This window comes from Stegostoma tigrinum, chromosome 11 (genome assembly GCF_030684315.1).
Source record: "Stegostoma tigrinum isolate sSteTig4 chromosome 11, sSteTig4.hap1, whole genome shotgun sequence".
NCBI lineage: Eukaryota > Metazoa > Chordata > Chondrichthyes > Orectolobiformes > Stegostomatidae > Stegostoma > Stegostoma tigrinum.
Window position 1 is genome coordinate 28,287,309 of NC_081364.1, and position 17,462 is coordinate 28,304,770.

Genomic DNA, 17,462 nt, shown 5'->3' on the forward strand with positions numbered 1-17,462 from the left:
CACAAAGGGCCTTTGTTCCTTTATCCTGTCCATAGCAAATGCACCAAATTTTAACTTTGTACCACTCACCTAAACTATTATCTGAGCCAATCTGATGTAGAAAGCTTCATACATGCCTCTTATCTTCAGATTGATTGGTTCCAATTTTGCCAAACAGGATCTCAGACTCCTCTTCATAACTTTTTGCATATCCAAAACTCTGCTGCCTGAATTATAATCCTGCACCAATTCTGCTTACCTCTCACCCCAGCTCTTGATCACCTGAACTGGATCCAGGTTCCACTTTTAATTAAGTAATCTTTTAACTAATGAAGTGTCTAAGGCCATGTCCTTTCTGTTGCTGCAGCTTCCGCAAGTCCTTAGAACACCACCATGGCATTCACCAATTCTCAGTCTCCATTCCTTTGACTGTGGCTCCTTGACAACTTTCTTACCATGGACATCATGCTTTAGGTCGCAGATCCACTTGCTCTGGAATTTCCCCACAAACACCTTCACTTCTTTTCGTCCCTTAAGATTCTAAGTAACTGTCCCTGTTCAACCTTTTGATCATCCCTAACATCTCAGTTTCTGGCTTAAAATCATTTTTCAGATTATAACTGTTTGAAACACATGCAAAGTTTTTCTATGCTAAGAGCACTACATAGATGCAGTTTTCTTTTTCCTAGTTTTAGTTGTCACGCCGTAGGAATAGATAAGTTTATTCATGACAAGTGAATTGAAGATCGAGGGTGGAATTTCTCAAAAAAAAGTTTTATCATGGGGAAAAGGGGTCAAGATCACTCCTGTCCTAGATGTAGGTAAGGCAATAGGGCAAGTATTTTAAGTCTTCACTTGTAGTACTACGTGGCAAGACTAGTTTGCCTTTCATCAGACGTCAGGAGGATCAAATTTCTTCGGTGTGCAATGATCAGAAAACTTCAGCTAATCAAGAAAAAAAAAAGTGTTTACTTTCTGGGTTTCTACACCAGACAAATGGTTTGTAGGATTCAGTTCTGAAGGATAGGGCTGTCAAGGGCAAGACTTCCCTTTATACAGAAGGGCTTGTGTAATAGACAACTCATTTCACTATTTTATAATTATTAATTGAGACTGATCAGCTTATCTACAACACAAACCAAAAGAACTGTGGATGCTGTAAATCAGGAACAACAACAAAATTGTTGGAAAAGCCCAGCGAGTCTGGCAGCATCCATGAAGGCAAAAACAGAGGTAATGTTTTGGGTCCAGTGACTCTTCTTCAGAACAGTTCCCCAATTCTGAGGAAGGGTCACCGGACCCAAAACATTACCTCTATCTTTTCCTTCACAGATGCTGCCAGACTTGCTGGGTTTTTCCAGCAACTTTGTTTTTGTAGTTTATCTACAACACTGGGAAACTCAGTTTACTGGTAATATTTGCTTTTCTGATCTCAATTTCATCCCCACTAAACAGCTTTTGATCTGTTCATACTTCATACCTGTATAATGGAACATAATCTTAGAGGTCTCTAAACACGAATTTTGTGAGATCCATAGCATTTCACGTTTGTGACTGGCAACTGCCATGTTGCATCAGGCTTTAGGAACTAAATACTAACTCTGCAAGTACGAAGTTACATCTCCTGCAGGTGCAGTATCTTTAAAATCTCAAATTGACTCAATATTTTAGTGTGTATCAGGTTTTAGTTCTCCTAATTAGCTTGGAAAAGTAGATGACCATTTTAAAGTTTAAACAATTGAATTTTCATTGAAAATCACCTGCTTTCTAAGGTGATAATTCATTTTAAAAATCTGCAACTATCATATTTATTTTTACCACCAAAACAAATGCAAATGTTTTAGAATACTTACGTTTTCAACGTTCCCGAGGTCATTAATTCAGTAACTAAAACAATGCATTTTTTCCCTTTCAGAGTGCTTTCCCAAGAATCATAAAATCGAACAATATTGGGATGTTGCAAGCCTTTAAGCATTTCTGCCTCCTCTCGGAATCGCTGACGCTCTGCCTTTGCAAGTTTTCTGTCCTGTGTAGAAAGTTACAAAAAAAAATTTGAAAATCTAATTATAAATTGAGAATTAGACAACTAATGCTTTAACAAGACTGATTAATTTGTTTAAAAAATTAAACTAAATTGTTTTACAGCACATATACTAATTATGCTCAGACTATGGCGTTCAATTGCATACAATTTTGTAACTTCAAATGGAACAATTGTGTTTCTGGCTCTCATTGTGTTCACACTGTATCTGCCAGCCTGAAAGTAGTTGCTGCAGTACAGGTTTGCTCACATTACCTAGTTGAAATTCACATTACATTATGTAGGCAGGAATTATATGTACAAATTTACACACCATGGTCAGCAACAGCTGAAAACCACTGTACATCAATATTAAAATTTTAATGGTAAATGCATATTTAAATATTCTGAACAAACCGTGTCTCACAATCTAGAAATGGTGACTTTTGATAAGCTGTGCTGAATGTGATTGTGCCACCAGAAATATGCATGATCTTTAACTTACAAATTCAAAAAGAGTGCTAATTCCATAAATATACTTAACCAATACCCATAATTAACTCGCCCCAGTTATCCAATGTTGAATCAATGTGGACTTCACCAGCTTCAAAATCTCCCCTTCCCCCACCGCTTCCCAAAACCAGCCCAGCTCTTCCCCTCCCCCCACTGCATCCCAAAACCAGCCCAGTCTGTCTCTGCCTTCCCTAAGCTGTTCTTCCTCTCACCCATCCCTTCCTCCCACCCCAAGCCGCACCTCCATTTCCTACCTACTAACCTCATCCCACCTCCTTGACCTGTCAGTCTTCCCTGGACTGACCTATCCCCTCCCTACCTCCCCACCTATCTTCTTTTCTCTCCATCTTCGGTCTGCCTCCCCCTCTCTCCCTATTTATTCCAGAACCCTCACCCCAACCCCCTCTCTGATGAAGGATCTAGGCCCAAAACATCAGCTTTTGTGCTCCTGAGATGCTGCTTGGCCTGCTGTGTTCATCCAGCTTCACACCTTATTATCTTGAATTTATTAAAGGTTGACTTTCCAAAACCACTTTCAGTACCAGCAATATATTATACGCGCACACATTATAAAAAGGCACATTTCAAGCATTGCAAAAATACTGAATGGTCTGCCCATACAGAATTTCTAATAAATTCTAGTACTGCTGAAAACACAAACTTTTCAAAGTTTGCTAGTTCTTTACAAGATTTTAATTAACATTGGAAAGAAATTGCTTTTTTTTTAAGATTTTGTGCTATATCCAACAAAAAGTTCAGCTAACACAACTGAGCTTGCCAGTGAGATGAATTCCCAGTATTTGGTGATGCTTTTCCTGCCTTTTTACAATGTCCCCTCTGTTTTGAGGAATCTAACTTAGCCTTCTGTGCTGAGAAGGCTTTCAAGACACCAAACTTCTTTAAAGTTATTTTTCAATCAGTATTCTAGTTTTCAGAGTCAAAAGCTAAATTTAAAATTTTTGACACCCTTTTCGTATTGAAGAATTTTGATCAGCTATATGATGGATTTTATGGCAAGGATTTGTCAGATATCATGAATTTGTAAGGAACAAATTGTACAATCAAACTAAGAGTGTCAGCACAAGTTGACGGTACCCTACAATAACTATTTAGTTTAGTATGATATCTTCTCAATTCATAAAAAGATAGACAGACAGACTTAGGTGTCAACTGTATATAATTGAAGATCCTAGGAGATTAGAGAAATAGCTATTTCTGATTTAGCTTTTCAACAACACCTAACTTTGCTTTGCTACCATTCAGTGCGGCATTTTCAGGGCTACTCCCTTGCACTCTTTACAGTAGCAGGATTTTCCGTTTTTCTCATTCACAAGATGTGGGCATCACTGAACATTTATTGCCTACCCCAGTTAAAAGCCAATCACATTAACGAATGCTGTACATTAAAAATAACTCTATTCAATACTCATGAGATTCTTATACTTTCATATTTTAAAACACAACATGTAATGCTAAAATGGTTGCAAGCTGCTTTATTCAAAACTATGATGGCTAACTCAGCTGGGGAAATTTGAACGTCTCCTAAGTGGATGTCTGTGGCGTGAAGGACAAAAAAGTGACAATGCACATTCCAAGCGTCAACTATTAAAATAAGTAGAATGTTGAGAAAAATCAATATGCCAGTATCCCATTGTTGACCAAGGCGCTAATGAAACTGCTGAAACTAGGTTAGCCTGACTCCTCAATAGTGTATCAAAGTGAACTGGCAATGCAGGTATCTGCATGATCTTCTAACAAGAAGCAAAAAGGAGAGATGACAACATTCAGGCTTTACAACTAGTACTTTTAAATTATAAATAATCATCCTATTTTAATGTTTCATCATGCAGATCCCACACCCACAAGCCATAAAACAATCTCTACAATCTTGCATATTGTAAAGCTGGTACAAATTGGCACAAAATGGCTAATCTCCTGCAGTTTTGTTCACATTTAATCACATATAATAGTATACCTTTTAGCCATGTTTGTCAGAAAGGCAGATGGATACACTCTGACAACCTCCACAATAGTCTTCTCTGTGGTGCCAGGACTGAATAATGGGTATTAGTGCTATTTAAGAATATCAAAGTAGACATAACCGAAGTTAGTCACAGAAGTGTTACTGCTTGACAATTGGAAATGCATGAGAGAAACAAAATCTGTGAAAATGTTGTAGGTGGACATACATCCAATCACTTTTTGCAATTACAAATTACTGTGTGGACATTTACAGTGTAACTTGCCTATAAATAATCACAATAACTGAATAAAAATCAGACAAAGAACTGCAGATAGAGGTCTGAAACAAAAACAGAAATTGTTGGGAAACTCAAAAGGTCTGGTAGCAACTGTGGGAAGAAAGCAGAGTTAACATTGAGTCTGGTGACTCTTCAACTTCAGGAGCTGATGTTTTGTGATACTTCAGAAGTCTGTTTTTGCTTTAGCCCATTTTATAAAAGGAAATATCAGCAATATACATGAACAAGTCTTTATTGTTAGCACTGTAAAAGTGCCAGCATACTCTGTAGATTTGCTTAAATATGTGACCCAATGCTGTTGTTCACACAAGGGACCAATTTAGAAACTACAACTACAATGTGTTTTTCAAACAAAAAATAAAGACAGTAGTTATGTTACTCTCGCACTGGATATGACCACAGGCTATTTCCACTTTAATGTTTGTTGTTTCTCAGAAAATCTTCAACGCCTAAATTAACATCATCTGTTGAAACATTGTGTCACATGAAAAATATTTCAGGGCAACTGCTGACATTTCATTGAGTTTCTAAGACAGTAATTTTGATGCAAAGTTTAATGCTTATGCATATTCAAGTCCCAATCCAGGGCATGAGCACAATAATCAGGTCTGATACTTCACTGCAGTACTGAGAGGCACTACTCTGTCAGACAGCCTGCCTTTGTGACATCACCTCAATAGGAAACAATCTAATAAACAACTAACAAGGATGAGAACCTTTAGTCTAGCTTGTAGCAGGCAGTGTCAGGGAGTTGTAGCCATTTTTAAAAAAAATTTAACTATAATTGCTGAACCTTTACAATGAAACTATTCAATATATAATCCAGTAATATCATCAAATAAACAAAATATTTGTCAGTCAGTCCTGGTGCAAAATTGGTAAGCTTTTATTAGATAAAAATAGAACCAAAATATGGTGAGTGTGGCCATTTCTCCTACACATGATGGCAGTGAGGTGAGCTTGAAGACTGTAGGAAGAATTGGAGATAAAACGTTGAGTTATGCAAGGGCTGCCTGTTTATTGAACCTAGCTGTTTGACACTGCTACTTTCATCTGTTCCTCAAATATTTGAAATAGCTTATCCTTCAGAGTAATCTGTGGTAGGCTAAGCACTTTTCAGAACCAAATGTAATGGTCTTAAACTCATTCATATACATTGAAAACAATTTTATCAGAGCAATGATTATCCAACAGAATGACTTTGATGTAACCTACTTTAATATCAAGCTTTCACAGTAAGCACACAACTACTATGTAGTAGCAGTACATGTTGTATTCACCACTAACAGTGCGTGCTATCAACCTAAAACAACACCTTATCACACAAAGTAATAATGTTGTGTATGAATGTCAGAGCTGGCGTGATACTAGGTGTATATGCCGAGCATTTCAAAGACTAGTAACTCAGATCAAGGAGTATATCCCTTCAGCTGTTCACAGCAAGTACTGACTGTACCCAAACAGCATACCCTTGCAAAAGTGAAGTGTTTAAACATTAGATGCAATTTCACTTATGGATAAAGCTTGTTATCTAATGCTGAATATTCAAAAACTTAAACTGACGACCAATTTGGGATTGTCCGGCTCACAGCATGGGCATCTGTGTGTGAAGTATTCCCTCTTAAGCTGCACGGCTGCTACTCCAACAATCCGTACACGCTGATACATGCCAACACACTCATTTCAAGTTCCTCATGCCAATGCCATATACAGACTCTGGAGGTCTGCACTGCGGCAACAGAAATTATAGGGAACATAGCCTGTGTGTACTGGAAGCTACATATATTAATATACAGGGCAATCTTCTTTACAGACAGAGATAACATGTATACACATGGCAACTATTTCTATTGAACAAAGGGAACAGGTATACTCTGGTGAGAAATAATGGGAACTGCAGATGCTGGATAATCCAAGAGAACAAAGCGTGAAGCTGGATGAACACAGCAGGCCAAGCAGCATCTCAGGAGCTCAAAAGCTGATGTTTCGGGCCTAAACCCTTCATCAGGGAGGTATGCTCTGGTTCACTTTTTAAGTATAATGCCAATAAGAGTCAACCTATCTTGTTTAAAATTTAAACAAAGCTTAGCATTTAACTGCCAGTCATGTTTAATTAGTGGATTCCCCCCGGAGCATCTCCACTGGAGTCTACCTAACAACCAATCATCACCCTTTCATACTGTAAATGATTTTTCTTTCCCCTTTATATTGGTATTTCTTGTGAGAAAGCTTTGACAAGATGTGCCTTTTCACAGCAATTCTCAAATTCTTAAAGTCTCAGTGTTATTTTTGTGTAAATAGTTTTCAGAACTACCCTAAAATACACATAAGCTCAATTTATGTGAGTATATGTGGATGAATGTGAAGTTATCCATTTTGGTCCGAAATATAACAGGGCAGGTTATCATCTAATGAAGGGAAACTTCAAAATGCTTTGGTACAGAGGCATCTGAATGTCTTTGTGCACAAATCATACAAAGCTAGTTTGCAGGGCCCTAGGGGTTCCTTCACGTCAAGCTCCCTAATTAAGTCTGCTTTGTTTCACATCAGTAAATCTAGAATTGTCTACTGGGTTGTACCACAACATGCTCCAATAAACTCTTTCAGATATTCCAAAAATTCCTTTTCTTGGAATCTGCCACCAACTGGATTTTCCCAATCCACCTGCATATTGAAATCTCCCATGGTTATTTTTATGGTGCCTTTCTTACATGTGTTTAATAAAACCTGATTTACATTCTACTCCACATCCTGGCTATTGCTAGGAGGCCTCTACATTACTCCTACGAGGGTCTTCGTCCTGTACAGTTCCTCAATATACCCACACAGATTCTACACCTTCCGACACTACTGTGCTTCTTGCTGGTGATTTAAATTTTATTTCTTATTAAGAAGGCAATCCTACCTCCTCCATCTTCTTTCGATAGGACAGGTATCCTTGCATATTTAGTTGACAGCCCTGATTCCCTTGCAGCCATGTCTCTCTAATGTCCACAAGAGCATACCCACCAATTCTAATCTGCGTTACAAACTCACATACCTTTTTTCATATACTGCCCACATCTCAGGGCAACACCAAACCCAAGACCACTTCCATCTAAAAGAGCAAGGGCAGTAGATACATGGCAACACCACCTAGAAGGCCCCCTCCAAGCCACTCACCATCCTGACTTGGAGATATTATCACCGAGTGTAGACTTGGTCACCCAGCCAGTATCAGAGATACGTCAGCTTTTGTGCTCCTGAGATGCTGCTTGGCCTGCTGTGTTCATCCAGCCTCACATTTTATCACCCAGCCAGTATGTTTGATTGCAGATGTTTTGTCACCCTGCTAGGTAACATCATCAGTTCCAACTCATCCACAACCCAAGGTACAAATCTTTGCAAAAACTTGATATATCACAACTCTAACTGTCGCTGGGTCAAATCCTGGTATTCCCCAAGGGCACTGTGGGTCCATCCACAGCATATGGACCGCAAATCAACAAGGCAGCTCACCATTACTAGGGATACCTGCTTCATACAAATGATTGAAAAAACCCTCAGTCCTGCATTGAGGAAGAATTTCTTGTCTTAGAGGGTTTATGGCGTTCCAGACTGAATAAAGTTTGGACACTTAAGATTTTTAAATTAGTAACAGGTTAAAGGGTTTCGGGGGTGAGCAGGAAACTGGAGCAGAGACCAGGATGAGGTTAGCCATGATTGTGTTAAATCATTGAGGGGTTTCAGGGAATGAATTTAGTTGAATTTAGAAATAACTGCCCTTAGTTATTTAGTTCTTACGACTACATGTTTGGGAAAAGGGTGATGTTGTGATCTCTCAAGAGGGAATATACTTATGAACAAGTTATTTCTATCCTGGTTATATGAACAGCAGCCACTGAAGTCGAGTTTACAGTATAGCCTTTCTTCCTTGTAACAATAGTGACTGAACCTTCCCTTTTAAAACAGCAAGCAAGGAGAAATATTTTCTCAGAGTCATTCATGGAGTTCTCTGACTTCAAAGATGGTACAAGTTGGCTCACTGAATTTATTCAACATAGAGAGTTTGATGGACTGGTGACAGATACACAGCAAATTCCAAATTCCAGGGCTCTTGTGGCACAGTGGTATTGCTCCTACCTCCAAGTCAGGGCCCCTGGTTCAAGCCTCACTGGAGAGGAGTACGTGGGGACAAATCTGAATAGGTTGATTAGAAAATACTTAGTCCAAATCCTAAGTGCACAGGGTGAAAAAAAAAATCTTGTCATCTCTGGTTGTTCCACCAATTACCCCAACTCTGTCCTCTGGCTGGAAACCATACTGAATGTAAGCTGTTTATAATTTTAAAAAGCTTCCATCAATTCTTTAGACCTGTTAGGTTTAAAGGAAACAAGTCAACTTCTACATTCTATCCATGTTACTACAATCCCTCATCTCGGGAATTATACGAGCAAATCTCAGGTAGCCTCTCCATAGCTTGCAGGTATTTCTTAAAGAGTGAAACCCAGAATTCGACACAACACACCAGGAATGTGTAAAATTGTGTACAAACACCTCTGTGCCCAAGTTCTTGTGTTTCTCCTTAAAGGTCTATCTATTCACATCTACGGTTACATGTTTCGCTTCCAAATAAAATGCATCTTTATTACACCCCAAAGTGTTAGAATACTGCTATAAACAGATTTTACTCAATGTGTAAGGATATCCTATACACGGAAGCAGAACAAACCTAACCTAGCTATTTACCAAGATAACAAAGTGTGGAGCTGGACGAACACAGCAGGCCAAGCAGCATCTCAGGAGCACAAAAGCTGACGTTTCAGGCCTAGACCCTCCTTCAGAGAGGGGGATGGGGAGAGGGTTCTGGAATAAATAGGGAGAGAGGGGGAAGCATACCGAAGATGGACAGAGGAGAAGATAGGTGGAGAGGAGTATAGGTGGGGAGGTGGTAGGTCAGTCCGGGGAGGACGGACAGGTCAAGGAGGTGGGATGAGGTTGGTAGGTGGGAAATGGAGGTGCGGCTTGAGATGAGAGGAGGGGATAGGTGAGAGGGAGAACAGGCTCAGGAGGCGGGGACGAGCTGGGCTGGTTTAGGGATGCAGTGGGGGGAGGGGAGGTTTTGAAGCTTGTGAAGTCCACATTGATATCATTGGGCTGCAGGGTTCCCAAGCGGAATACGAGTTGCCGTTCCTGCAACCTTCGGGTGGCATCATTGCGGCACTGCAGGAGACCCTTGATGGACATGTTGTCTGAGGAATGAGAGGGGGAGTTAAAATGGTTCGCAACTGGGAGGTGCAGTTGTTTATTGTGAACCGAGCGGAGGTGTTCTGCAAAGCGGTCCCCAAGCTTCCGCTTAGTTTCCCCAACGTAGAGGCAGCCACACCGGGTAAAGTGGATACAATATACTACATTAGCAGATGTGCAGGTGAACATCTGCTTAATGTGGAGAGTCATCTTGGGGCCTGGGATGGGGGTGAGGGAGGTGGTGTGGGGGCAAGTGTAGCACTTCCTGCGGTTGCAGGGGAAGGTGCTGGGTGTGGTGGGGTTGGAGGGGAGCGTGGAGCGGATAAGGGAGTCACGGAGAGAGTGGTCTCTCTGGAAGGCAGACAAGGGTGGGGATGGAAAAATGTCTTGGGTGGTGGGGTCGGATTGTAGATGGCGGAAGTGTTGGAGGATGATGCGTTGTATCCGGAGGTTGGTGGGGTGGTATGTGAGGACGAGGGGGGATTCTCTTAGGGTAGTTATTGTGGGGGCAGGGTGTGAGGGATGTGTTGCGGGAAACGCGGGAGACACGGTCAAGGGCGTTCTCGACCACTGCCGGGGGGGGGCAGGGGGGAGCTGCGGTCCTTGAAGAACGTGGACATCTGGGATGTGCGGGAGTGGAATGCCTCCTCCTGGGAGCATACGCGGCGGAGGCGAAGGAATTGGGAATAGGGGATGAAATTTTTGCAGGGGGGTGGGTGGGATGAGGTGGGCTTGAAGTGAACATCAGTTTCTAGCTGGTTGCCTGAGATGGAGACAGAGGGGTCCAGGAAGGTGAGCGATGTGTTGGAGATGGCCCAGGTGAACTTGAGGTTGGGTTGGATGGTGTTGGTGAAGTGGATGAACTGTTCAAGCTCCTCTAGGGAGCAAGAGGCGGCGCCAATACAGTCATCAATGTAACGGAGGAAGAGGTGGGGTTTGGGACCTGTGTAGGTGCGGAAGAGGGGCTGTTCCACGTCACCTACAAAGAGGCAGGCATAGCTTGGGCCCATGCGGGTACCCACGGCCACCCCTTTTGTCAGTAGGAAGTGGGAGGAATCGAAAGAGAAGTTGTGAGAGTGAGGACGAGTTCGGCTAGGCGGATGAGGGTGTCAGTGGAGGGGGATTGGTCGGGCCTGCGGGACAGGAAGAAGCAGAGGGCCTTAAGGCCATCTGCATGAGGAATGCAGGTGTATAGGGACTGGACGCCCATGGTGACAATGAGGTGGGAAGTTCTGGAGGAGATGGCGGGTGTAGGTGGTGTAACGGACACAGGAGGGGAGTTCCTGGGCCAGGAGGAAGGAAATGGAGTTGAGATACGTGGAAATAAGTTCGGTGGGACAGAAACAGGCAGAGACGATGGGCTGACTACAGCAGGTCAAGCTTATGGATTTTGGGAAGGAGACAGAAGCGGGTGGTGCGGAGTTGGGGAACAATAAGGTTGGAGGTCACCTAACGTGATGAGGTTTTGGGTGGTCTGGGAGATGAAGGTGCTTTCCTTTGCAATGGCCTAAAAAGTTATTTCAGGTTAAGGAAAGAAAAGAATGCATAAAAATTCCCCAAAATTTTACATGCTTGGTGATTTTGGACCCATCGGAAATTTCAGCAAAGCATTTCCCCTAAAACTTTACACTATTACATACTGAAAAAATGATATTCAAGTATTGTTAAACAACTTGCATGGTTTGAAAGCAAGTTCATTTTGGCTTTATTCCCAACTTGGCAGAATGTATGATTAACTACAACGGCAGCACAGATGGAACAATAACAAGAAAAGGAAAAGGACTTCAACTTGGTGCTACAAAGTGCCATGTAGCAAATTTTCTGATTTCTTTGGTACTGTAAGGTAGATGACAGGTGCTTTGGGAACGGAATGGTGTTTACAATTTATACCTGAATAAAACAGAATACAGTTTGCATATAACAGCATAAGAAATAACAGCCACATTATGACCTTGATGTTAGAAGATGTGCTGGAAATTATGGTACACTATTCCACAAGTCATCTCAAATGCAAGAATATAATGACTAGAATGGTTAGTTTGCCTGACTGTGACCGCTAGGATAAAAGAAACTCTCACTAGGTTTCATGAAGAAAACAAGAATTTACAACAAAATTAGCCTCCAACGTGTGGCTAAATGTATTATTAGTTATTATTTTATGCACACAAGTCAGCAGTTTTGCAGAAATATCATGGATGTAGTCAAAAAGTGACAAATTCTATGAGTTGAGTCAAAACCAAAAGCATGGAAAAGAGGCAACTATCTCAGTCTCTCAAGATTATATCACATTTGAGCACAACGTTCCTTAATTAAGTGCAAGGCCAGTTGGACCTAGAATATTGTTCAAAAAATTCTTATCAGCCTTTTAGTGTAGGTTTTCCATAAGACCATAAGACATAGGAGTGGAAGTAAGGCCATTCGGCCCATCAAGTCCACTCCACCATTTAAATCATGGCTGATGGGCATTTCAACTCCACTTCCCTGCACTCTCCCCATAGCCCTTGATTCCTTCCGAGATCACGAATTTGTTGATCTCTGCCTTGAAGGCATCCAATGTCCTGGCCTCCACTGCACTCCATGGCAACGAATTACACAAGCCCAACACACTCTGGCTAAAGAAATGTCATCTCATTTCCGTTTTAAATTTACCCCCTCTAATTTTAAGGCTGTGCCCACGGGTCCTAGTCTCCCTGCCTAACAGAAACAACTTCCTAGCGTCCACCCCTTCTAAGCCATACACTATCTTGTAAAAAGATAATGTATGGCTTTCACTCACACAGAGAAAGATGAGACCATGGATCAGTGAGCACACAAGACAAAAAAATGACCATGAGACAGCAAACAGAGTGTGAGCATGAAACACAAATGGGCGGTGGGGGTGGTGAATCAGAGGGAGGGCGGGGTGAGAAGGTGGAGACACGTGGTTTGCTTGCACGGTTTTGAAGGTGTTTCAGTGCACATATTCTCCTAGTTCTGTCACAAACAGCTTCTTCAAACCAATCCAAAAGTTGTGGCTTGACTTTTACTTTCAACTCAAGAGGCACCTGATGCCAACTTGTCTCAGTCAAGTATCAAACCAATCTTTCTCGCAAGTTCCATGTTGTTGCGTAACCAATCACTGAACACCTTGCATTGGAGTGATTTAAAATATAACACTTGTTCATTCTCTGCAACACTGTAGTCTAAACTTTGTATAACCTAACAGCAGGTTTAATCAATTTTCCTAACTGCTTCCCCCAACTGCTTAGTAGATACAAATCTATCTCAGCCTTGAATATACTCAATGAACCTGCTTCCACCTCTTTCCAGGACAGTAAGTTCCAAACATAACAACACTTAGAAATAAATTCCTTATCTCTGTCTTAAACAGGAGACCCCTCATTACTTCAGGGAAATATCCTTTAATCTATCCTGTCAGGTCCTCTCAATGTTGCATGTTTCAATCATATCACCCACTCATTCTTCTAAACTCTAAAATGATAAAGGTGGCTCAGGTTGAGCCGATTTATTTCTTAGACAATCTTTTCAACTGTAGAGCAAAACTGTGTCCTGCACAGCATGGTATCACAAACACACTGTAGTCATAAAGCAAGACTTCTTTCCCAATCCTACTTTTATCCTCCCATCCCTATTACAGTAAAATTTCCATTTGCCTTCCTGATTAAGTTTTGCACTCAGACACCCAGATCCCTCTGGACTGCAACATCCTGTAGTATTTTTCCATTTAAATAATACTCTGCTTTACTATTCGACATTATCCTTATCTTCCTATGTTCATGTTGCAGTTCAATCTCAGTGGAAATTTAGTGCTTCTACTTCAGCTGAAAAGTTTCCAATATGGTACGAAATGCGACACAGACTAAGAACATACGACAGTACTTTTGTTATTACAACAGTTATTTCAACAGTTCAACAATATACCTTCGAAGCTGTAGAAAGTGAGATGTATTCTGTAAATATTGACTTATACTGTTTTTCCAATTACAGGCACAGCAATATTTATAGTGAAAACTCACGTGTGATAACTACTTCCTTCCCTTGAACTGCTCAATTCAGTAGTTGAAAGAACTCAAATACCAAACATGTGCTTTACAATTAAAATTCTGCACTAATATGCAATAACTATTTGTGTATTTCTAAATCTTGAGAATTTTACCCAAACTATGGATTCTACAGAATTGCCAAATATTTAATAAACTAATTAAGTATAGATAATCAGTTTATTACTTTTCACCTTGAAAAAGGACATTACGCTGCCACTCCCAAACTCCTTGCCACATTCTGAATATTTACCAAAAATCTGAAAAATATTTTCAGTCTTAGCTGTCTCATTTCAACAGCCTTGGGCACATCAACAGGAGTTATCTTGTACGCCTTGAATTATATTCTTCCAGAATCATAGTTATTTTCTAAGTATTTCTATAACTTGCTTTATTTAATTATTGTCCATTCACCTTCTCACTTCCCTTGGCTGTAAAAGTTATTTAATTTACACCACTTTCTGCATCCTTCAAAATAACAGATGGTATTGGTATCATGTGACAGCATCACTTGAGTTGATGTATCCTTCAAAATAAGGATCCCTCATACTAACAGTCTCACCCATACCAACAGCCTTTTCAATTTTTTTTAAACAGGCTTTAAGAAGAAAGCCTTACTTTTTTGAGATATGAATGTCAATGACAAGACCAAATTTACCACACATCAGTCACTATTCTAAGTGATGAGGTACTGAGCCACTGCAGTCCCTGAGATAATAGCACTTCCACAATGATTTTATGCTGTGAATTCCAGAATATTGATCCAGCAACCTTAGAAGAATGCTTATAAATGACCAAGTCAGGAGTATGTGACACTGGGAAAGGAATTAGAGACAGTGGCCCCACAAGTAAAAGTCACTAAAGAGGGGCTGTTGAAATGACCAAGTTATTGCAGTGCATTCTGTACATATTGCAGCTACAGCACACCTTGGAGGGAAAAATTGATCTGGTATTCTTATACTTTTCTCACGAATCCCTTCCCCCACCCCCGTTCCTAGTCACTGACCCCAGGATGCAATACAGGTTGGGGATCTAAGAAATACCAACAGCCACCTTGGAGAGAATGACCAATGGCATTTTTTTGTGGAAATCATGCTGGAAGCTACACCCCTTTTAAGGGTCAATGAAAGTTTCTCAAGATAGAGGTACCCTTTAAAAGAATTGTACAAGGATTGAAAACCAGAAATGGCCACATCAAAGATCAAAATAAATTCCCTTTATCAGGGGAGGTTCTCAAAATTTCTTCAAAGGCTACCTTTTGACTTTCAGACTTTTTTTTGTATTTGCATCAGCTCATCAAGTGATGCCGTCACATATCAATACCAGCTGTATTTCTGTTGACACATGTATTTTTACTATCTTACAAGTAGAATCAATAACTCAGCAAAAACCTGAATAATGATCAACTTGAGTCACAAAACACCCCAGGTACTACAGCATTAAAACTGACAGGATGACAGGCCGAAGCAGAGACAAATCTTTTCTCCAGAATAAAAGCTATATCTACACAAGAACCCATCACACTGGTGATATCACAGTTAATGGGTTTTTGTTGCACTAATACAAAACTGAAACATTTTAATCAGTCAACCACAACTCTATTTACTGCAACATAGCTCTCAATCTCAGATTTAGATTTAATAATTGACAATGCTCACAGTACAGACCACACTATTTCCAGAACATAGACTCCTTAACTTATACAAACTCAGGAGATTCCACATTCATTTGCAAACAATTCATTACCTCAGTGATTTAAAGTTTCCTGGGAACTCCGTTAGCTTCATGTCCTTTCATTTCAAACCAATCTCTTTCCTTTTCAGACCTTCCTCTCCCTCTCTCGCCGCCTCCACCTCTTCCTGCAACCCGCTTACAACTTCTTTCGCCTCCCTGCCGTCATACTGCAGCTTCCATTTGTACTTGCACCCTGCACTGCAATCTCCTCCTCCCACCCACCTCCAAAACTACCCCTTTTGCAGCTTCCTTTTTTAAAAAATTTAATTCATTTACATGTAGGAGACGGGTGTTGCTGGCTAACTGGCCTGCATCTATTGCCCTTCCCGATGGTGGGAAGCTGCCTTCTTGAACCATTGTAGTCCACGTGCTGTAGGTAGAACCACATGCCCTATGACACAGAATTCCAGGATTCTGACTCAGGGACAGTAAAGGAACAGCAATGTCTTTCCATGTCAGAATGATGAGTGGCTTGGTGAGGAACTTGTGGGTGGTGGTGTTCCACATATCTGCTGCCCTTGTGCTTCTAACTGGAAGTAGTCACAGACCTTTAGTGAATTTCTGCAGTGCATGTTGTAGATCATCCACACTGCAGTTGCTAGACATCGGTGGAAGAGGGGAGTAGCAGTTTGTGGATGTGGTGCCAATCAAATGGACTGCTTCGTCCTTGGTATCAAGCTTCTTGAATGTTTTTAGAGCTGCATACATCCACGGTAGTGGGTAGTATTCCATCACACGCCTGACTGGTGCCCTTTAGATGGTGGACAGGCTTTAGGGAGTCATGAAGTGAATTATGTGTCACAGTATTTCTAATCTCCGAACTGCTCTCATAGCCACTGTATTTATGTGACAAGTCCAGTTGAGTTTCCAGTCAATGGTAACCATCCACCCCCCCCCCCCCCCCCCATCAAGGATATTAATAGTGGGATGGTAACATCAGTAAGTGCCAAAGAATGGTGATCAGATTGTCGCATAATGGAAACGGACATTGCCACATAAATGCCAGGCTATGTCATTTGCCACATGTCAGTCCAAGACTGGAAATGGTCCAATACTGTTACCTTACAAATTGGACTGCTTCAGTATCCGAGAGTCATGAATGGTGCAAAACATTGAGCAATAATCAGTGAACACCCCAGTTCTGACTTTAAGATGAAGAGAAGGTCATTGAAGTAGGTGCCAAGGGTACTACAACAGGAATCCCAGCAGAGATGTCCTGAAGTTGAGATGACTGACCTCCAACAACCATGACTGTCTTTTTATGTGCCAGGTATGACTCCATCTTGCAGAGAATTTGCTCCCGATTCTCATCGATGCTATACTTGGTCAAATGCAGCCTTGATGTCAAAGGCTGTCACTCACACTTCAGCTCTCTGGAATTCAGCTCTTTGGTCCATGTTTGAACCAAGGCTGTAATGAGGTCAAGAGCGGAGTTGCCCTGGTGGAACCTAAAATGGGTGCCAATGAGCAGGTTACTGCTGAGCAGGTTTGCCTGATGGCACTGTGAATGACACCTTACATCACTTTATCGACGACTGGAAGTAGATAGATAGGGTGGTAATCCATTGGGTTGGATTTATCCTGCTTTGTGTACAGAACATGCCTGGGCAATTTTCCACATTGTCAGGTAGATGTCAGTGCTGTAGCTGTACTGGAGCAACTTGGTTAGGGGAGTGACAAGTTCTGGTG

At 41.1% G+C, this 17,462-nt stretch overlaps 1 protein-coding gene across 5 annotated transcripts in view; it reads right to left on the reverse strand.

Annotated features, from left to right (window-relative positions):
• wnk2 (WNK lysine deficient protein kinase 2) overlaps window positions 1-17,462 on the reverse strand; it is a 181,715-nt gene that overhangs the window by 144,150 nt on the left and 20,103 nt on the right. For all 5 annotated transcript variants that reach the window (XM_059649864.1, XM_048547623.2, XM_048547620.2 and 2 more), the window contains exon 2: window positions 1,833-2,005. In XM_059649864.1, the coding sequence (XP_059505847.1) occupies window positions 1,833-2,005 (173 nt within the window). The remainder of the gene's footprint in view (window positions 1-1,832; window positions 2,006-17,462) is intronic.